This window comes from Littorina saxatilis, linkage group LG8 (assembly GCF_037325665.1).
Source record: "Littorina saxatilis isolate snail1 linkage group LG8, US_GU_Lsax_2.0, whole genome shotgun sequence".
In the NCBI taxonomy this organism is placed as follows: Eukaryota; Metazoa; Mollusca; class Gastropoda; order Littorinimorpha; family Littorinidae; genus Littorina; species Littorina saxatilis.
Window position 1 is genome coordinate 28532489 of NC_090252.1, and position 23043 is coordinate 28555531.

The window sequence follows — 23043 nt, forward strand, 5'->3', positions numbered from 1 at the left end:
GTACTCTTTTTTTTTTCCAATCACCACTAGAAGTCCCTGGGCAGCATTTTGCTCTGAAAACTGAATCTCACATACGACAGGTGGATCTTTTATTTTAAAAATGTGCCAAATTGCATATCTCCAAGGCCTTAAGACTAAGAGTAGATATTGGGAAGGCCAGTTCAAGAAGGTGTGGGTGGATCAACACATAATTTGCTGGTATACTGGGAACCGTCCCAGAGATAAATAATGTTATATATTATTTGTGGCATAAACTAATAAAGTTAGTCTCTCTCTCTCTCTCTCTCTCTCTCTCTCTCTCTCTCTCTCTCTCTCTCTCTCTCTCTCTCTCTCTCTCTCTCTCTCACACACACATACACACACATACTGATGTCATCTGACTTACTTGGTATCACAAAAGGTGCTGCCTTGCCGGTTTTTGCTGAAAAATAACTCCGAGACAATTAGATTCAATGAATACAATGATACAAGTAACCGGCAAGTCATAAATCCAAGAAGGTGTGGGGACCGACACAAAATAGGCTGGTTGTGGGGTCCGTCACAGAGAATTAGGTCGAAAGTGGGGTCCGACACAGAAAGTGGGGACCGACACAATGAATTATGGGAACCGTCACGCCTACGTCACAAAAGTGTGTGGGGACCGAACACAGCCAATTTCACTGACTACTTTTGTTGTTTTTATTATTACGGCTGTTTGGATGGCCCTACAATCTTGAAACTTGGGCTGTCTGCTACAGACATGTTGAACTTTTTGCTGGACCAACGACAGTTCCAAGCAGGCATTTTTTGGTAGGATATTTCTTGCCGATGCTACGAATTATGCAGTTTTGCAGTAAAGTGGAAGGCATTCTACCTAATAACGGCTAAAATATCAAAAACCTTCAATCCAACAGCACCTAGGCATGTAGTGTAAACACTCACAGATCTAACAAGACCATTCTCAGAGAGCAACATTGCCTAATACTACCATAAATGGATGTTTTGTCCGCGAATTTTGGCGTGTGGGAACCGAGTGGGAACCGAACACAAAGGGTCAGGGCACCGGACACAAAGCGTAGGGGAACCGTCACAGTGTCACCGGTGTGAATAAAGAGGTCGTCGATATCAAAACTGATATCGACGGAAATGTATATGAAAATGTAATTATTCAAGAATTTAGTTGAGCAAGTGACTAAAGACTTTTTCGGATAGGAAAGATATTTCAAAATACTGAAAAGTACCAGAAAAGAGTGAACAAAAAGAAATAATAATCAGAGCGAGGGATATGGAACAGCCAAAACTGAGACAAATACTTTTGTAATTTCTTTACAGTAAATACAAAATGTCCAGAGAATTAGCAATATATCTAACATTGACTGACTGTGTGATGATATCTTCTGCTATTGGTCTGTTTTGACAGTGATATCAAAATCTGGACCTTTGGTCTCGATTTTGATATTACTGTCTCAACAGACCATAGCAGAAGATATCATCACACAGTCCGTCAATATTGGGTAATGCAAACAACCGACATCTTCCCTGTATACAAAACTTTATACATACAGATGAAGACATAAACCGACACAAAAAGACACAGGCACACATACTGACGCATACACATGGACACACGAACACACCGACACTTATGTATGAGCGGCCAGGGGCTTCCAAGTGAGGCAGAGGTAACGGGGGAGGGAGGGCCGGGCAGATCCTGTTGACATTTAGCATTTAAAAGGGTATCAACAGCCAGGTAAAAGAGGGCTTCCGGAACCTAGACACCCCCCCCCCCGATTCCAGCTTTGCACACACACACGAGCTCGTACACCCACACTGACACACACACACACACACACACACACACACACACTGACACACTCAATTATCATGTACACAGCTGTGGGTTTTTTTCAAGTACCTTTTAATAACAAACCATGCAAGCGTATCATGTTTGTTGAAAAATAATTTAAACAGTTGTGTGTACATCATACCAAGCATGACGGAGGCAGGTGAGGGGGGGGGGGGGGGGGTGGGGGTGGGGGGTTGAGGGGGGGGGGGGTCAAGGGTCGTGTCAAAGTCAAGGTATTGGTAGGTCATTACATTTTTTTTAGCTGCTTCTGCTTGTAGCTTAAAACGAGTTAAAACCATGCTTGATAGTGACATATCGTCACAGCCTACAAAAAGTAATTGGCAGTCACGTTTCATAGTCCCAGACTTTGTTGTGGTTAATAAGATGAAATTCGCTTCGCAATGAGTTTGAACGGTCATATTGAACATACTTTGAACAGAAATTGATCATCGTCGCAGTCTAAAAAAAGTTATTGGCAGTCACGTATCATAGCCCCTGACGTTGTGGTGGTTGATAAGATTAAATCTGTTCTTGCCGAGTTTGCACGGCCATATTGAACCTACTTTGAACAGAAATTGATTATCGTCGCAGTCTACAATAAGGAATTGGCAGAGTCACGTAGCATAGTCACAGACGTTGTTGCGGTTGATAAAAAGAAAGTTGCTTTTCCTTGAGTTTGGACGGTGTGAACATAAAGTTGAACAGAAATTGAATATGAAGAGACGAGACTTGTGCGCATCGTCGCAGTCTACAAAAAGTATTTGGCAGAGTCACGTATCATAGTCCCGGACGTATTTGTGGTTGATTAGATGCTATTTATTTCTCACTGAATTTCGACGGTCATATTGTGTATACAGTTGAACAGAAATTGAAGAAAAGAGACGAGACTTGTGCGCACCGTCGCAGTCTACAAAAGGTAGTTGGCAGAGTCACGTCTCCCGAGACGCTCGTCATGGTTGACCAGCTGAAAGTTGCTTCTCATCTCGCATTCATCACCGAATCCCCTGCATCGCTCGTACGGTCGTCGTCGCTTTTTCGTCATCGTCGCCGTCGCCACGATGACCAGCAGCGCCACGCCAACCACCGCCACGCACGCGGACAGCATGACGTACTTGACGTCTTCCATGACGTCAGAGACGCCAAGGTGAGCGAAGGTTTCATTGCCGGGTGATCCTAGTCCTGCATCACTGGCTAGCGGTTTGAGCGCGGCTCCGTTTTCATCGTCGTCGTTGAGTGGAGTTTCTTTTCCTTGGGGTTTCTTCTCTCCATCAAAGCCTTTGTCGTTCTTCTTTTGCGCAGTGCCCAACAGCTTCTTGATTTCCTCATCGCTTATGGCTACGAAGTGGTCGGCTGTTTTTGGTTTGTTGTCCTGCGGTTTGTTGTCTGGTACCGGTTGGATTCCCATGTCAGTTTCTTTGGCTTTCGGACCCGTTTGCGGTTTGGAGTTAGCTTCAGCCTGTTTGTGCGCTTCATTCTGCTTGGTCGCTTCATTTTGTTTGTTTGCTTCATTCTGATTGTGCGCTTCAGCCTGCTTGGTCGCTTCATTGTGATTGTTTGCTTCATTCTTCTTGCCGTCTTTATTCTGATTGGGTTTCTTGTTGGGGTTTCCATGTTCTGGTTGTTTCTCTTTCCCGCTTGCTTTGTGGTCTTCATGGTTGGCTTCATTCTGGGTCCCCTGTTTCGGCTCGACGTTGTGGTTCAGATTTCCATTCTGGTTCTGTGCTGCACCGTTGTGATTAATTAATCCATTCTGATTTGGTGCACCGACGCTGTGAGGTTGAGGCGAAGGGTGTTTTTGGTCCCCTTTGTTTTGAAGAGCGGTCTTTTGGGCTGCGTTGATGGTGGGGGAATTGTCTCCCTTGACTGAAAAAAAAGACACTGCGGCTAGGTAAACAGATTGGTCAATGAATGGATGGATCAATGGAGAGAGAGAGAGAGAGAGAGAGAGAGAGAGAGAGAGAGAGAGAGAGAGAGAGAGAGAGAGAGAGAGAGAGAGAGAGAGAGAGAGAGAGAGAGAGAGAGAGAGAGAATGCTGTGTAAAAAGGTATACAGATTCTTTTGATAAGAAAAACTTGAATCATAACAATCACAATAACAAACTGGCAGAAAAAAACATCCAAAGGGAAAAGTAAAGAAGTAGGGTAGACAGACACATATATATAGATGATAGGCTATATGAATGTTATAGATAGATAGCTAGATAGATATATAAATACAAAAAAAACCCAGCAGCGTCTTCTTAATCATTTATCATAGCATAATCATTTTCGGGTTGCAATCGATTTGATTTGATTGCCATAAGACAAACAGTAACTGTTTCAATAAGTTTGGTGTCCCTACAAGCCCACATTATACCACGTTTGTTGTTGTATTAACTTTGTATCTTGTTTTCTTTTTATTTAGTGGTGTATTGTCATCCTATGTCTATCTCTCTGCCTATCTGTCACCATTTCCATTAAACCAGCATTTTCGGGGAGAAGAAGAGACACATGTGTATGCCATTGCTAATAACACTAATGTACGAAAGAAATGTACGTTTGTCTTTACCATAATACGCAGAGAGGAGCGCAGAAAGAAATATGAAGAAAGACAACCATTTCCAACTGTCCGCCATCTCCTAGGCTTAGTTACCTCCCCTCAGTCGAGAGCCCCGTTTTCTTGATATTTCTTCAACGCCTGAGCAGAGAAAGAAGTAAAAGTGTGATTATTTAATATCAACAAACTCACACACACACACACACACACACACACGCAAGCAAGCAAGCGCACACATACACAAAGCGCACACACACTTTGATATAATACACACTCACACATGCGTGCCGCGCACACACACAGTCACAAAATAAGTCCTCCTAAATAACTTGTTAAACAAACATCTTAAATTCATTTGCCTACAAAAAAGGCCCTACATGCATGCATGACAAATGGCAATGCATGTATGTAAGTGATTGCGTGTAAGTGTGTGTGTGTGTGTGTGTGTGTGTGTGTGTGTGTGTGTGTGTGTGTGTGCGTGTGTGTGTACAGGGATGGCCAAATCAGTCGTTCGCCCGATCGCCAGGGGCGAGTAAGAAATCCGCCGGGCTAGTAGAAACCGCCTGGCAAAGGATGGCCAGTGAAAAAATTGTTGGTTGTAATATAGAGTTTCAAAGTCGTATAAACACTGCAGATGCAGCAACTGTGGTCAGCGAAATTTCCGGCAGGCTAGTGACTTTCTTGAAGTTGCTCGCCCGGCTGGCGAGTTACAATCTTGCGATTTGGCCATCCCTGTGTGTACGTGCGTATCATGTGTGTGTGTGTGTGTGTGTGTGTGTGTGCGCGCGCGCGCGCTGAACGTGTTTCTGCAGCTTGTGGCATTTCTTTTATGTTTTCTTTACGTAAAATCAGAGTCATTTTCGTACGATGTTCATCATGTCAGAACCAATCCTGCGAATAACAGTTTAAAATGTCAAACACAGACACTATTTCCATGCAAACAATTATAATACAAAAAGAGACCTACCTTTACATGTTTGGCTGTTCAGTACTAAGGCAGTTATTGTAATGCTTTCCAGATTACATCAAGAACACAACGTTTGCTGTTTTGTATTCCAGTCTTTCACGACCTAAACTTCAAAAAGACCAAAGTGAACTTCTGCACATACAGTGACGTATTTGTATGATTGTTTTACGTAGCACTGTCGTGACGTCAGAATCAATTACCGCATCATCTCAATGGATCCTCGATAGCCCTCTGTGTAAAGCTATTGTCGCAAATTTATGCAAATTGGGGTACTGACCTGGCTACTAATTTATTGTGTTTTATGAACATCGCGAAATGATTACCTGTGGTCATCGGCGTATGTCAAAAATGAACACTACGACCAACAATTATTTGCAGTTACCAGTACTAAGGGTCCATCGTTAGTTTTATCTTGCTCAGTAGCTGAAATCTTTATGTACATTTACTTGCTTACAGCACCCTGCCTGCATTGTGATCCACAGCCCAAAATGTAGCATTCTGATGGAGAAATAACCCTAAAAGATACATTTACGTTTTGAGAACATCTGTGTTGTAAAGCATACATGTGTGTATGTGTGTGTGTGCTTGTGTGCGTACACATGGGAACGTGTGTATGTTTTGTTTGGTCACAGTATAAGCCATCATGGAGTCTTCTGGAGTAGAGTAGATAGGAAAAACAGTTAGTGAACCCATTTCTTGTTTTAATTTGGTTTCACACACACACACACACACACACACACAGGGCTGGACCAAATGAGTTGGAAGGGGGGGGGGGGTTCCTCCTTTTTTGGGGGGGCAAATCAGCGAAGTGGCGAAGCCACAAGCGTGCGCCTGCCAAACTAGGGGGGTCCGGGGGCATGTTCCCCCAGAAAATTTTTGAAAAATGGTTAAAATCTGTGCAATCTGGTGCATTCTGGGCCTTGTTTTGAGGGTTAAGAGCAGCATTGTTTTGGTGCTAAAACTAGTAAAAAAACAAAAACACTCAAAGCAAGGTACATGCTTTTTCCAGGGATGGGGTTCCGGAACCCCTGGAACCCCCCCCCCCCCCCCGGGTCCGGCCCTGCACACACACACTCTCTCTCTATCTAACCATGCAAACGTAATAAAAGCCAAGACAGTGTCACAATTCGCATATTTACTTCTTCAAAATATAGACACAAACAAGCACACCGCATATAGAAACACACGGACAAACTTGAATTCCCTCAATCATAAAAACACAAGACCTGCAAACACAACCTCCAGACCCTTATCCCCTTCTTACTGTGCACTTGAGGCAAAAGAAGGGACGAGATACACTTCAACAACATATTCAATCTCACTGCTCTCATGTTTAATGAATGACATGTTCAGTCTGTACACAAAGTTATTTCTCACATATTGGCCAGTGCTTCACTTGTACTGTTTCAACAATACTTTCAAACACACTGTCTTACTCAAACAAACATCCTTTTCATCATAACACACCCAAAGGCACTGTCATTCCTATGTAAACAATTTTCACCACGATTCAAGGCTGTACCGAGCGTGCGCGGGCGTTGTTGGCTTGAGTGTGTTCATGGTTATGCTGTGTAGTTTGCAACGGCCAACGTGCAATTATATTCCGTTCCAGAAGTTGTGGCGGTTCGCTACCAAACAGCATTGACAGCTTCATTCCTTTTTGAATTTTTGGACAATACAGACTGTTATGTATGGTGATATTTCACATATCAACGCAGGACACATCAATGAACATAATAGTTTGGCTTGTCATTCCATTTATCGACAAATAGGTGTGTAGGATTGGATGAAAGTGGACGAATATGTTTCAGTGCGGATACTGATAGATCTACAGCAAATCGGTTCGCATGTTCGTTTACGTGTATATTTCTCGATAAAAACAAACACATGTGCTAGATACAAACCTTATACTCATTCCCGCAACCATACATTTAAGCTTTACATGGTTTCAAAGAGACATTTTGATTTCAATGGGGGACACTTGCCGTGATTCTGGATGCAACACTTTGTGGCGCCGGTGCGCTCTCGGTATAGCCGAATATACGGCGTGATTTTGCTCTACATCCCAGTCTTGCCCAGGATTTACTCCACTTAAACACATACCAAAAATCAACTGTCTAGCTGCTTTCTATGCAGGGTGAGAATTTGTTTTAATTAATTAATCGTGTAACTGACAGTCAGTGAATCACAATTCATAAAACAATTTCCACTCTTCACTGGAAGTATTACTATACAGGGTGTTGATTTTGGGTATGTGTCCCAAGTGGAGGGGTGGTCTTATCCCATGTAAAAGTTCGGCCAGACCTGATATTGTGACCCGGAACGGTTACACAAAAAATACTATGCCTTTAAACATCACTTCATCTCTTGGACGAGTCTCCACTGTTTTTTGATTCACCCGATTCTGATTCAGAATCGATCGGATCCGGATCCACAGAGCTACCAGCAGGTCCGTCTACAGAACTCCCCTCAGGTGGTACGGCCGCTGCGGCAGATTTTGCGCGGAGTCTCTCCTGGTGGTATTCCTTCTTAGCCTCCTCCAGCTGAATGTTGTGAAGATGGAGGCGTGTGTTGCGTGGTTGAGGGCGTACTGGAGGCCACGGATTACCTGATAGCAACACAAAGAAAATGGAAGAATGGTTAACAAGTTGGCAAAAGTTTTCGCAAAAGCTTTCGTTCAAGCAACTATCTTTAAAAAAAAAACCACTACAAGCATGCTCGCTTTCATGCACGCTCACATGCACACACAGACACATTATGCATACACACACACACATAAACACCCATGCACACACACACACACACACGTATGCACACACACATCCATGCACTCACACACACACAAATTCCCCTTTAGCAAAAAAAACAGTGACTGTTGGGAATGCCAAATTCTCAACTGAAGTGAAAAACAGCAACATTTACAAACACCAATGTTTTCCTGTCATTTAAACTGGGCTGTCCGGATGATGTGGGTCGTTGGCAACCCATATGGAAGGATTTTACGATGTTTATCCCTATTTGGATGGCATGGGTCGTGTAGGACACCCATACTTTTTACGTTGAATCCTTTTTTTAAAGTATGTGTTCTGTCTCCGGGAGTTATTTCTACTTTCACTTTTACGGTTTTTTGTACTTTTTTGTGGATTGTTTGGGGTTTTAAGACACTTTTGACGCACTTCCTGTGAAACGGCCGCCTCTCTTCACAGGGCCAAATCTCTGTTTGTTTTTGTCAGCAACCTGCTCAGTTCACATAAGGTTAGTTTATAATTGCTTGTATTATAAAGCAGAGTATATTTTCTCAATGCTCCATTAGTCTTGTAAGCAGTTTCTAGCGCGTTATTACCTAAATTGGTGATTTTGTTCGCAAGTGGTTATTTGTTCATTTTGATTTACGTCTCCGCCATGTACCAGGCACTGTATCCGGCTCTTTCAGTTTATTGTACTTGCGGTGGCGTAGTGGATAGCTCTTTTAGTGATTTCTTCTTGATAGTTCAGGAAATTGTGTTAAATGAATGTGAATTGTTGTTTATTCATTTTGGGTTATTTCAAACATAGAAATAAGTGTAAAACAAGTATTTAGTTCCCCCTTTGTTTGTTCCTTTTTCAGTTTTCACCTCATTACAGCACTATGACATGCAAGATGACGATGGCGTCACATACCACTGCAAATAAAATGATCTAACCCAGATTATTGGTGGCGTGTTTTGTATGGTGTGCTCGGTGACACTCTCTGCACTCTCATCCTGTTGAGAATAAAGGCAGAACAGTATGGTTCGTACACGACCCACATTATCCGGATTGTGTAGTCCAAAGCATGATCCAATGATGGTTAAAGAACGCTTCGATAGTGACAACAATTTGATTTATGTTGGCGTTGCGACAATATCGGCGGTGATGTTGGCCTTGTCCAGAGCGATACTCGTCGTGTCAGTTTTCTACTTCACTTGTTTCTGGTCGAACTCTAGCAAAAACTGCCGTTGAAAATCTGAACATGTTAAGCTTGAACATGTTGGTCTTTGTCAGGAAAGAGGCCATGACAGTCAGTGGCTGTTTATGAAATGTTGTCATGATGTAAAAAGTTTCTGCCATGGACAGCTCGAAAGGGTCCAGGTTCCATTTCTTTTACTGCTTTGAGACAGAGTGGCGTGTTTGTCGGCCCAAGTGCAAAAAGGTGTTCCTGAACTCCCCCAAAACACATGGTCGTTGATGCAAATTCAGTACACTTGTACGAGAGAGCGCTCAGTGACAGTGGGTGGATTTGTGTAAACAAAAACCTATACATGTACCACGCAGTCCGAGGGAATGGGAATGTTGTCGGATAATGACCCTGCTTGGCTTAAAACGATAGGTCATCTGACCGCCATGCCATAGTATGAATCAAACATTTGGGCCAGTGAATCAGACTATGACCAATGTCCAACGCCTAACGCCATCCCTGCTCTTCCATTCAGACAAACTCACAAGCTACATCACAACAACAAAGGCGCTCACCTTTCAGTTCTAGCACCCCCATGTGTCTGCCATCCCCTGGATACTCAGTGGAGATTCGATGGATGGATGTGGCCGTGGCGGGTAAGGACTGGTAGCGAGGCACCAACACTTTGAACAGCTTGTGGATCAGATCCTTCTCCTGGAACACGGAAGAGTTCAAAAGTACACAGTTACTATATACACTTGACGACAACAACAACACACTTCTGCATAGGGTTTAGAGACTAGATTTACAGCAGAGCCCCCATATCTTTTACGACCATCCAAAACCTGAAAAAATCCATTGTTAATAAGGAGTGTTCTTAGTCTAAAATAGTCTAAAAATGGAGGCACATTTGCAGAGCTTATGAGCAGAAAGTATTAGAAAACAACTCTTTAGACCTAAATCAGGAGTCCTAAAAAGGGGGTTAACCTTTCTTCAGTTTTACAGTGGACCCCCCCCCCCCCTTTCTTTAATAACCCTCAGTAGAAGACTTCTCTTTAAATTAAAGACCTTGCTTTTTGAGATGTTCTTTTCATACCCTCTGTAAATCTACCTCCATTTTATGACACAGATACCATCATGTAAACTAATACAGTAACCCAATTTGCTTCGGTCCTGAACAGCCAAATAGATTAAGGGACTCATGAAAAACCAACAACCAATTTCAATCTCCATTTCAAGACTCCCTCCTGATTTAATTCTGATATTTTTTTTTCTTCCAATGGGGGTTCTATTGCAGTGCTAAATCCAGCATGACAGAACATAGTAACAGCAAAACCTCCCCCTTCTATACTTGTTCACCTAGGTGCTCTGCACATGTGTTTAGCAGTAGAACTATAGCAACAACAACGATAACTAACACACACATACCCACACTTGGCAATATTTTTTTATGGGTGTATGCATGGGACTAAATTGTTGAAACAAGAACGACGGCATTATCAAAGAATATGATTCTGCGTTTCCTTGTGACACTTAACTAAGTGTGACTTGTATATCAATTTTCTATCTGGAATCAAGGGGAAAGGTACAGTGGTTGGAATCTATTTGGAGTTCTTGGATTGACAGGATGGCTGAGGCAACAAAGAATCAGAAGAGACAACCACACCAAAACTAATACAGTCCATGTCTTACGCAACAAAAGTATTTGTGTAACTTTCTTCCTTTCAGTTTCAATGTTTAAAATCTGCAAGATGGGGTGGAAGACAGAGAAAATGAAAACAAGTCGCGTAAGGCGAAAATACAACATTTAGTCAAGTAGCTGTCGAACTCACAGAATGAAACTGAACGCAATGCCATTTTTCAGCAAGACCGTATACTCGTAGCATCGTCAGTCCACCGCTCATGGCAAAGGCAGTGAAATTGACAAGAAGAGCGGGGTAGTAGTTGCGCTAAGAAGGATAGCACGCTTTTCTGTACCTCTCTTTGTTTTAACTTTCTGAGCGTGTTTTTAATCCAAACATATCATATCTATATGTTTTTGGAATCAGGAACCGACAAGGAATAAGATGAAAGTGTTTTTAAATTGATTTCGACAATTTAATTTTGATAATAATTTTTATATATTTAATTTTCAGAGCTTGTTTTTAATCCAAATATAACATATTTATATGTTTTTGGAATCAGAAAATGATGGAGAATAAGATGAACGTAAATTTGGATCGTTTTATAAATTTTTAATTTTTTTTTTAAATTTTCAGATTTTTAATGACCAAAGTCATTAATTAATTTTTAAGCCACCAAGCTGAAATGCAATACCGAAGTCCGGGCTTCGTCGAAGATTACTTGACAAAAATTTCAACCAATTTGGTTGAAAAATGAGGGCGTGACAGTGCCGCCTCAACTTTCACGAAAAGCCGGATATGACGTCATCAAAGACATTTATCAAAAAAATGAAAAAAACGTTCGGGGATTTCATACCCAGGAACTCTCATGTAAAATTTCATAAAGATCGGTCCAGTAGTTTAGTCTGAATTGCTCTACACACACACACAGACACTCACACACACCACGACCCTCGTCTCGATTCCCCCCTCTACGTTAAAACATTTAGTCAAAACTTGACTAAATGTAAAAAGGGAGACAAGCACTTGAGACAGTATAGCAGAACATCCCCATCATGAGTTGTCCCCCTTCACCCAAGCTGCTGTCTACAAATAACGCCAGACGCAGTGGTGAAACCTGGCATTGAAACTTGGGAAATATGTCTTCCTTTGAATAGTGGTGACTTAGCTGGGGTTGGAAATTAACATGGTGTACTGAATTCAAATGTGGTTGATTGTGATGGAAGATAAGCATAACTCATTAACTGACAAACAAACCATTACTTGACACACATGTATGCAGCTCTATATTTATGAGTTGGCATAGCTCACTGTGTCTACTCAATCATGTTGTCAAATTCTCATCAGAATACAATCCACAATGAACTTTGCCTCTAAGCAAAACAAGTGCAAATCTTAATTAAGACTGGAACAAAAAAAGACCAACCATGTCTATTTGTTCACTTAGAAACACAAGCAATGCTCAAATGAAGGTGTATCATACTGCTTAAAAACAATGTTTTATCCGGAGAGAAGATTTTAATTTAATTTTTAATTTAACCACCGCATGCACTTCAATGAAAACTTAAGAAAAAGATAATTAACAGGATGCTCAATTTCAACAATCAAAAGGACACCTGTACAAAGCCTGCATGACACCAAAACAATTAGAGAACAGATTTTCAGCTCAGTTCTGAGAGCAAGATTAGTAATCTAAGCAGAGACACACTTTGTGCTAACACTTGAAACAACAAAAAAATGTGTGTGTGTGTGTGTGTGTGTGTGTGTGTGTGTGTGTTGTTTGTTGTTTGTTTGCTTTAACGCCCAGCCGACCACGAAGGGCCATATCAGGGCGATGCTGCTTTGACATATATAACGTGCGCCACACACAAGACAGAAGTCGCAGCACAGGCTACATGTCTCACCCAGTCACATTATTCTGACACCGGACCAACCAGTCCTAGCACTAACCCCATAATGCCAGACGCCAGGCGGAGCAGCCACTAGATTGCCAATTTTAAAGTGTGTGTGTGTGTGTGTGTGTGTGTGTGTGTGTGTTTTCTCATGTAGAGGCCTGGGATGTCTCATACTGTACTAGGCTTGGGATATATTGCACTTTTTAAAACACTCACCAGCAGCCAATAATCTGCCATCTCCATTGTATGTTTGTCTCTGTCCCCATTCCGCACAGCCATAGTGATTAACTGAAGCACACAATGAAAACATATGATAATATAATTATATCAATATATGTGTAACAAATAAAGCCTCAGATGTGTAAACTACAAAAATTAAGTAATAACATGTTTATCCTACAAAAGTGTGGGAGAGACCATCCATGTCATAACGAAACCATACATTCACACGTTGGTATATCATGTAAATGAGGTTGTTTGAGATAATTTGATCACCGAAAATGAATATATGTACTCAGACCTGTTTACCCCCCCAAATGAAAATCAGGAATGCAGTTCTGGTACTTTTCCGTAATTTGAGGCATCTTTGACTCGTTTGAGTAATCTTTTTTATCAACCATAAACCAGCTCGAAAACGATTAAACGACACGTTAATTCGCGCGCTACCATGCAAAACAAGTACAAAATTGATAACCATGTTTAACAGTATTGTAGTACACACACAGAAGCTCAATCACACACACCACAAACACACAACACAAGACACCTGATATGCAAGTTAACAAAGACAAGTTTACTTTATCTAAAAAAAACAGTATTCAGGGGCGGAGCAAATCAATCAAATCAATCAAATCAAATTTTATTTTACGAGGGTTGTGGCATAAGCAATATAAACGAGCTTCTTTTCAACCAGCAAGAGAGCTAGAGGGGGGGGGGGGGGGGGGGGGGGGGGGGGGGGGGGGGGGGGGGGGGGGGGGGGGGGAGTTACAACCTGGGTTCCAGGGGTTGGGGGGTCTGGCTGAAGAATTTTAGCTATTTTATTAACAATGTGGCTTAATATCCTTGATTTTAAACATGATAAACTGGTGTCAGCAGCCACTCATTATTTCTTTTAAAGTTAGTATTAAATAATGACAATTTATCTTCATTGATATCTGCTCCCGACAACAACACAAATTTCACAGACAGAAAATGTTTTTTGTTTTTTTTCCACAGACTGAATTTTTGTGTTTTTTGTTGCTTTTTTGACAGCAAGGGGGGGGGGTGTGGCGGAACCCCTGTAACATCCCCCCCCCCCACCCCAACCCCCCTACTCCGCCCTTAAACTATTTACAGTCAAGATGCATGTGAACAAAACCACCTTACATTCTGTCACATCAGACATCCTGCATTAAAACCAGTCATAATAACTCTCTCCAGAAGCTACCTTTAATTTTAGAGGACCGATTCGTTTATTTCATTTAAACATTTTGTTGTAAGTTTTTCGATTCAAAGAACTGTGATCTTTGCTATATTGGAGAAATATTAATGGAGATCAGTTTTAGACTCGGAAAGACTTGAATTTCGGCAACAGCGCAAGTCACTGATGAGCGCGACCATAGACCTACATCTATGTCTCTGGCGCGACTGACCGTAGTGAGAGATCGGTTCGCAGGTCTGGGAGATTCTGTGGAAGTAGAGACCTAGGTCAAATAAATTCGATGCGAAGCAGGCTCATGTTTTGCCAAACATAATTTCGTGTTTTTGGTTGTTTCCAATCCATGTTTATTTGTGTACTGCATTTTTTTAAAACTAATGCTGCGTCTAACCTCGGGACACTACGTGCCGCGACGTGACTCGTATTCTAACTGACTAGCTTTGTTGTTGCACTGATCTCAAGTCGATCACCAAAATGAATGTGGTTCACTCTTCTTAAACTTCACCAGACACCGCCACTTGACTTAATAGTTTTGCCGATATTTCTGTACAACTTTTGCTTTTGTGGTTGGCATTTCGTCCCCACAGAGATCGGCCCTATATTACCCTTCGGACCAATGTCGATCTCAAAACAGCGGAATCCGACAAATACCTTGCTGTGCACATGCGCAGAAGAGGCTGTTTCAGTCAGCCTTGAAATCACAGTCCTGGTGACTACCACAATTTCGACTTCGAATTTTCACGCACGAAAAAGGTTCTCTCGACCGCAATTTCCGGAATTTTCGGTAGATTTCCGTAATACTGGAATTTAGACCCCAAATCCGTAATAATTCCGGACAATCCGGGAGGGTAAACAGGTCTGTGTACTATTGACAGTGTTGCCTCCCTTCTTTCAAAAACATGGCTGCCAATATTTTCCTTCCACATTCCATACAAATGAAAGGCATCTGTACAGTTCATTACGTAACTTCAAAGGTATATTCCGTGACAAGCCGCGTATACAGTTGTTACAGCCAAGCATTGCGCACATATATAATATATATATATATATATATATATATTATATCTAAACTAAAGTGACTTGTTTCCCTATTCGGCTATCGGCCAGTATTCCAAATTATTGCACACTCTCGCAAACCGCAAAGTCAAAGCATAGCAAAGCATATATGGTACAGCTATTTTGCGCGAGCTGCGAAAGCGGAGGTTCAAAGTTCTCCTGACGTTCAAAGCATAAGAAAGAGCGGGTCTCGCGGACATTTCCGGAGAGCTGCTCAGATACAAAGTCTATTATGTAATACTATTAGTATTACAAGAGCAGGTTCTGCAAAATTGGAGAATTACATTGCAGAGGATTCTGAGCTATGAATTTACAACTCTAAAGTTCAACATTATCAACCGAGTAACAAAACTACACAAATAAGGCAGATAAATATCATAAGATTGATAAAAAGTGTGTAGCAATGCCAGACACACGAGACTTGCAACAAAAGCAGACGACTCACTTTTTCTGCATAACCTCTGGTTTCATCGCATTGTGCGTACGTCGTTTCGAGTCGCTCGTGACGAATCAGTGCTGTCACATGCTTCCTCAACCGCTTTAGTCGTCCTTCAGGCCCGCTGCCCAGTCCCTCCAAACTGGCCATTTTTCTGGGACGAGTTCTAATGCGAAATCGTAACATTTTGATGTGAACGAGTGTGCCACTGGAAGCATGGAGGGCGACAAGAACAGACAACTCTGAATGGAAACCAGCAAACCATTTGAAAACCGTGCAAAGTAGGAACCGCATTTTTGACGATAAATCTTCAGGTACAGGTAATAATAACAGAAATAGATGTACACAAAGAGGTAAATGTCGAGAAAAAGAACAAACGAGCAAGGTTAACAAAAAAATGAAGCTAATAAAGTCGGAAATGGAAAAAAAAGTAGTAAATAAACAGCATAAGGCTACAATGAACGGAAAGGTACAATAAATGCACTGACTGCATGAACAAATTGTTGAAGAAGAAAAACATTACTGTTAAAATTATCGACACCAAAAAGAAGATATACATGTAAAATGATTTTAAACAAAAGTACATTGACTGATTATTCACGGTATAGCCTGTAACGATGAGCGTAAAAACCTGACAAACAAGGAGACATGGCCCAACTCTTTAGCACGGACACGACAAACAAACAATATGCAATACAAATAAACAAACAAACAAACAAACAAACAAACCTACCAACCAACAAACAAACAAAAACAAACACAAAAGCAGACACACAATCAAACACATACACAAGTAAACAATCACGTAGGCCTAAACACTGAAACAAGCAAACAAACAAACACACTCAAACACACACCGAAACAACACCAAGCAAACAAGCAGACACACACTAAAAAACCCAAAAAACCACTGAAACGAACTAACATGCAATCAAACAAACGAACCAACAATTAAAATAACAAACAAATAATACACAAAAACACCCAACATACATGCCTACAACACACACAACAAAACAACAACACTGAACAGCAAACAAACACACACACACACACACACACACACACACACACACACACACACACACACACACACACACACACACACACACACACACACACACACACACTTAAACGAAGTGAGAACAAACCTAGACAAAATATATAAAGAAACACACAAACAAGCACACACACATTTGAATAATTATCGTTTCTTTCGTTTTGATTTTTATTGTATTCTTCTGTCTGTTTGTTTGTGTGTCTGACTGTCTGTCTTTCGTGTCTGCTTATTTATTTTGTATTTGCTTTTTTTATATGTCTGCTTGCCTGAATGTTTGAGTGCTTTCTGTTTTCCTGTGTTCTTTTTTTTCTGATCTATTATTATTTGTTGTTTTCGATTTGTGTGTGTCATGGTGTGTCTTGTTTAAATGTGTGTGTGTGTGTGTGTGTGTGTGTGTGTGTGTGTGTGTGTGTGTGTGTGTGTGTGTTCGTGTGTGTGTGTGTGTGTGTGTGTGTGTGTGTGTGTGTGTGTGTGTGTGTGTGTGTGTTTGAGGTAAACTTTCAAATTGTTATTACATTTTTGTCTCATCTTTCATATCTCGTCAAGAAACAAGCACAATCTACGTAAAATCTTTTTTTTACGAGTTTAACAAACTTTTGTTGGTGCTGTTTTGCGAAACATTTTTTTCTTTGTGTAACCTGTCCAGTGTGAAAGTCGCACTGACAAGGTTCATATTCCTGCGTAACCTACATTTTGCTGTTTCCGATTCGGAAGTTGGGCTCAATTCTGTATTGGCGTGTTTTGTCATTTGGCACATTTGTGACCCTCCACCACGGAATGGGTCGCATGTCACCTCACGCGGTTCGGTTAGTCCGGGGGGGTGTCTGTAACAGTGTGAGGGTCACCTTAGTCACAGGCCTATAACTCAAACCGTGTTCGCTCTTTTCTAAAACGGTTTACACCACAGGATAGGGCATAACGTCAAACTCTTTAGGAAAATGTAAAAATATGAAAATCCCGCACAGGTGACATGCGACTCATTCCGTTGTGGAGGGTCACATTAATTTTGAACTTTGCCATGGTTTTGAGAACCTCTATTTTCCGAGTTTTCATGGGATTCTTTGTTCTCGATTTAGGGTTGAGTGTTGAGATGGGAAATGGAAGTGAGTGGGGGCGTTCAATTGGAAGGGTGCGGACGTTGAAAAATAGTGTGATAGGGGAAGTAGGGAGGGGGGTGGGGGAGGGCGAACATGGTAAGAGTCAATACGAAAAGTGGTCTGTGGTTTGCACAGTATATAAAGGTTGCCAGGAACATAAATTGAAAACAGAAAAGGTGAAAAGGAAATACCCTGGCACGCAAGCACATGCAAACACGCAGGCATGCACACTATCGCACGCACGCTCATGTACACACGCGCCGCGTGCACTCACTCTCGCAAACACACACAAACACACACACACACATACACACACACACAATCAATATCAATCAATCAATATGAAGCTTATATAGCGCGTATTCCGTGGGTACAGTTCTAAGCGCTTGTCGAAGAGTTGTCAACACAGGACTAACACAGAAACTAACATCTACAGACGGACACAAACCCTATCACACACTAGCAAACCCTGATAAACATACAACAAACAACTGTTTAACAACAATGTACACATCAATAGCTAGATCCAAACAAAATAATATCAAACACAAAGAAAACACCTCTCACAGAGCACAGCACAAGAATGTCTTTTGGGGCACAACACATCACTGTCGAACATGAAAGTCGCAGCCAGCTACGGGAAGAACTGAGTCTTCAACCTACTCTTGAACGCGTCAAGAGAGGGGCTCTGGCGAGGCTCAAGCGGCAGGGAGTTCCAGACGGAGGGGCCCGCGGAGGGAAATGCACGCTGACCAGCAGATGCGAGTTTCGAGCGAGGGATGTGAAGGCGGAGTGGGTCAGCAGCAGAACGAAGGGGACGGTCGGAGGGCTGGGTGTACAGGTCCAGGGAGGGTTGAAGGTACTCGGGAGCAGAGTCGTTGGGACACTTGTAGACCAGAGTGGACAGTTTGTAGGAGATTCGGGTGTTGACAGGGAGCCAGTGCAAGGAGCGAAGTAGGGGGGTGATGTGGTCTCGCTTCGTCTTCCTCAACGTCAGCCTGGCAGCAGCGTTCTGGACTCGTTGTAGGCCATGAATGGATGAGGCGGGGAGGCCAGCCAGAAGGGAGTTGCAGTAGTCCAGACGACTGAAGATGAGGGAGACAACTAGCTTGACACAGGCGTCGTGGGTGAGGTAGCGACGGATGGAGGCGATGCGCCGTAGGTGGAAAAAGCAGGTCTTGATGATGAAGGAGATGTGTGTCTGCATGGAGAGAGTGGAGTCGAGAAAGACGCCAAGGCTCTTGACAGCAGGGGAGAATGGAACAGTCGCGTCATCCAGCTGGAGGTCGGTCACAGTGAGGGAAGCAATCTTCTGTCGTGTTCCAACGAGAAGGGCCTCTGTCTTCTCACTGTTCAGCTTCAACTTGTTCTCAGTCATCCAGTTCTTGATGTCAGTAAAACAACTGGAGATGGATCCCAGGAGATGGTCAACGTCCTCCGGCTTGGCGTTGTTCTGGAGCTGCGTGTCATCGGCAAAGGAGTTGTAGTTCAAGCCGTGGCGTTCGATGACCAGGGAGAGGGGTTGGGTGTACAGGGTGAAAAGGACAGGGCCGAGGACAGACCCTTGTGGGACGCCGAAGCGGACAGGGACAGGCTGAGAAGAGAACGAATCAGTGGTGACAGTCTGAGAGCGGTTCTGGAGGTAGTTCCGGAACCAAGAGAGGGCGGTGTCGTGAATGCCGAACGTGGAACTGAGGCGATCGACGACTAGCTGATGGTCGATCGTGTCGAAGGCCGCGGAAAGGTCCAGCAGCACAAGGGCAGAGACGAGACCGCTATCTGTTGCGTTCAGGAGGTCCGTGGTGATTCACACACACACACACACACACACACACACACACACACACACACACACACACACACACACACACATACACTCACACACACACACACACATTCACACACACACACACACACACACACGCGCGCGCGCATGCACGCACAAAAAACCCACACACTTACACATACACAGGCATTCGAATAAAACGATTTTTGGGGGATTTTGCTGTTGTTGCGTGGTTTAATCAAAGTTTGTTTGTTTTTTAAATTAAATTAGATTACATCGAAATGACATGCTTTTCTCGTCGCTGTTTGGATGACTGTACTCCATGATTCGAATTTGGCGGGGAAGCCGCACTCAGTCTGGAGTTGATTTTGGACAGAAGGCCTTCTGACACGACGTCCTAATACCGTAAAATCCCTAGCATAAGCCCACCATCTAGCAAACGCCCACCCCCCACTTTGGGCCAAAAGTTGTGCACAGGGGTAACTACCTAGAAAACGCCCACCCTGCTTTTTTCAAAGAGACTATAGGCTCACTTTCACTAGGATTTGTGCAGACTGTTCTAAAAGACATCTTTTTCCCCTTCTTTACCTTTTCGTGTTTCTTTCCTTTTTTCTTATTCTTTGTCCCCTCTCCTCACTCCCACCCATCGTTCATGTTTTTTCGAGTTTCTCTTCTCTTTTTTTCCCTAAGTTTGTGGGTTTTTCTTTCTCAGAAAGATTGGGCCTTTTGAAGACAAAATCCAAGTTCAGTTAACGTTTCATTTCCAAAGACGATCGTGTAATTTCTTCCCTGTACAGAAAGAAAGGGCTTCATTGGTGTTGACATTTCGACATTTCATCAAGTTTCTTTTTCCCGGAATTGTGTTGTTATTGTTTGTCCTTGCAAAGGTCTGGCGATTTTCTTTTTACTTTATAAATTTATATGAATGACTATGCTCGGGTTGTTTTCAGAAGAGCCAGTCCTTTTCTCTCTCTCTCTCTCTCTCTCTCTCTCTCTCTCTCTCTCTCTCTCTCTCTCTCTCTCTCTCTCTCTCTCTCTCTCTCTCTCTCTCTCTCTCTCTCTCTCTCTCTCTCTCTCTCTCTCTCTCATGGTTGGCCTTCTTTGCCTCAAAGTCCTTTTTCTTTCTTTTTTCCTTCACTTCTACTCACACGACCTAACGTACATGCTTTCGGGGTTTGTATTCACTCAATTACACGGTTGAGCACAAAACTTACTTTGTGCAAAGGGGTCTATCCCTAGCAAACGCCCACCCCCCAATTTTGCCCTAAATCTGTGCACAGGGGGGGGTGGGCTTATGCTAGGGATTTTACGGTACCGTTGTCCCCCCGTACCGTTTCCACCTACCCATCCCACCCCCAGAAACCACCCCCACCTTTTTGTTCCACAAAACAAACTTACCTCACGCTCCCTCCTCCCCTATCCTCAATCCGTCCTCATCGACCATCATTACTTCAAACTTCAAAAAGCTCATTTTCAAAAGAGAGCTGCACAGTGTCCTACTTTTTTCCCGACAGAGTGAATTAAGAAGGTATACCCCCCTACCCCCTTCCTTCCCAACCCTCCTCCATCCCCTACCTCCACCCCCCCCCCCCCCCCCCCCCCCGTCTCCCATAAATCCACGCAGTTAACTTTACCATGTTTACCCGACAAGCAGATTGTTTTCAAAGGGATTCATGGTACTTTGTGTCCCATATATATGTTGACACACAGATTAAGTAATGACGGTCGGATTTGGATATGGGGACATCACCAAACATCAAACGTAAAAAGACATCTTTAAAGAAAAGTAATTACCTCCCTCCCAGGGCTTGAAAAGGTTTGAGGGTTATTCAAGATGAAATGGGGATACACTAAAGAACTTTAACGAGCTTGCATTTCTGTTCATTTGAAAGTTTTCAAACAAAACGTTATTGATTAAGGTCATTAGAAAGCGCGCGCGTGTGAGTGTGTATGTGTGTGTGTGTGTGTGTGTGTGTGTGTGTGTGTGTGTGTGTGTGTGTGACAGGTTGTGTGTGTGACAGGTTGTGAAGAGTGCGTGCGTGCGTGTGTGTGTGACAGGTTGTGCAGAGTGCGTGCGTGCGTGCGTGCGTGCGTGCGTGCTTGCGTGCGTGCGTGCGTCATGCGTGCGCGCGTGCGCGCGTGCGTTTGTGTGCGTATGAAGAGTGCGTGCGTGCTTGCATATAATAATAATAATAATAATAAATGAGCATTTATATAGCGCAACATCATAACTTTGCAATTATGCTCTTTGCGCTTCACACATTTAAAATTAAAACACAGTTATACAAGCATATTTAAATCTACATTCATAGTCAACAACGCTTAATTAAAAGCATACACCATCAAACATACATTACAAAAAATTCTTCCACTAACTAAATAATAAGAAACATGAATAAAATAGGTAGTGAAAAACAATATACGTGCGTTTGTGCAACAACAAAATAATAACCTACTTAAACATAAACAGAAAGTTATCCCCCCCCCCTCCCCATCCCCCTCTTCCCTTAAAAAAAAAGAAGAAGCAGAAAACAAGGAAGAAAACAATGGAAGATGAACAGAGCCTAGGCGAGAGAACACAGAATCCCTATAACCTGGCATACCAACCAATGAGCGCGGGACGTCTCCCCCTAGCCCTGTATGTTGAATGAATATCAACATTCTAACCATCCTGACCTCAGGTCAAAATGAGTTCGGCTCATTCTATCCCTGACAGGATACCTTGAGTTTCAAGGCCTTGTCTGGCAAGGAAACCGATTTTTGTACATATTTAAAGCTTTTTGTAATATGTTATGGATGTAAGCAGATTCGCGATGGTCGATAATGATTTTTCATGGTGTTTTGTAATTGTTAAATTACAGAGGAATTTTTATTTTAGACAGTTTCAAGCGAACTATTGTTCGCGGATGTATTTACTGTGCAAACAACTCTAAATATGGCAACAGTGTCACGTGATAATCCACCGTTTGGTTTCGGCGGTCGCTGAGCAGACGATTTTTTGACAGTGATGCAACCATACATTACGGTCTCCTTCCGGCAGCAGTCCCAAAATTTCGACTTGTTTTGACCTTAGAACGATGTCTTTATCATAACTGTGAAGAACAGAACGGAGACAACTGTCGAAGTCGGCCAATCTGCAATCATTTTCGTCTCGCGAACACTGCTAGCGAACAACATATGGGAGATAACTCTGTCTTCTTCTTTTGATAGATTCGCGTAGGACTGTAGCGTCCGGTCAGAGGGACTTTAAGCGATAGCGTGGAGCGATGATGACTCGGAATGCATTCTAACGTGACAAGGACAAGGGCATCATTTCCCCGCAATTTGGGGCTAATCAATAATCTCCATCAAAAACGTCTAGACCGCTAAATTACCCAGGTTTCCAGGCTTGTGTTACAGGCTTTGAAGCTACTGAACTATAGCTATCCCTC

At 42.7% G+C, this 23043-nt stretch overlaps 2 protein-coding genes across 2 annotated transcripts; both read right to left on the reverse strand.

The window, feature by feature from the left end:
- Positions 1 to 2018: 2018 nt before the first annotated feature.
- On the reverse strand, positions 2019 to 5486 carry LOC138972246 (smoothelin-like protein 1). The gene is made up of 3 exons (XM_070344967.1): positions 5328 to 5486; positions 4373 to 4501; positions 2019 to 3688 (listed from the first exon to the last, which is right to left on the reverse strand). Exons 2-3 carry the CDS (start codon positions 4437 to 4439, stop codon positions 2733 to 2735), a joined length of 1023 nt encoding a protein of 340 aa, XP_070201068.1. The 5' UTR covers positions 4440 to 4501; positions 5328 to 5486; the 3' UTR covers positions 2019 to 2732.
- Positions 5487 to 6447: 961 nt separating this feature from the next.
- LOC138973210 (large ribosomal subunit protein bL17m-like) lies at positions 6448 to 15964 on the reverse strand. Its single transcript, XM_070345918.1, has 4 exons — positions 15679 to 15964; positions 12977 to 13048; positions 9819 to 9957; positions 6448 to 7935 (listed from the first exon to the last, which is right to left on the reverse strand). The coding sequence occupies exons 1-4, from the start codon at positions 15961 to 15963 to the stop codon at positions 7688 to 7690; spliced, it is 744 nt and encodes a 247-aa protein (XP_070202019.1). The 5' UTR covers position 15964; the 3' UTR covers positions 6448 to 7687.
- Positions 15965 to 23043: the final 7079 nt, after the last annotated feature.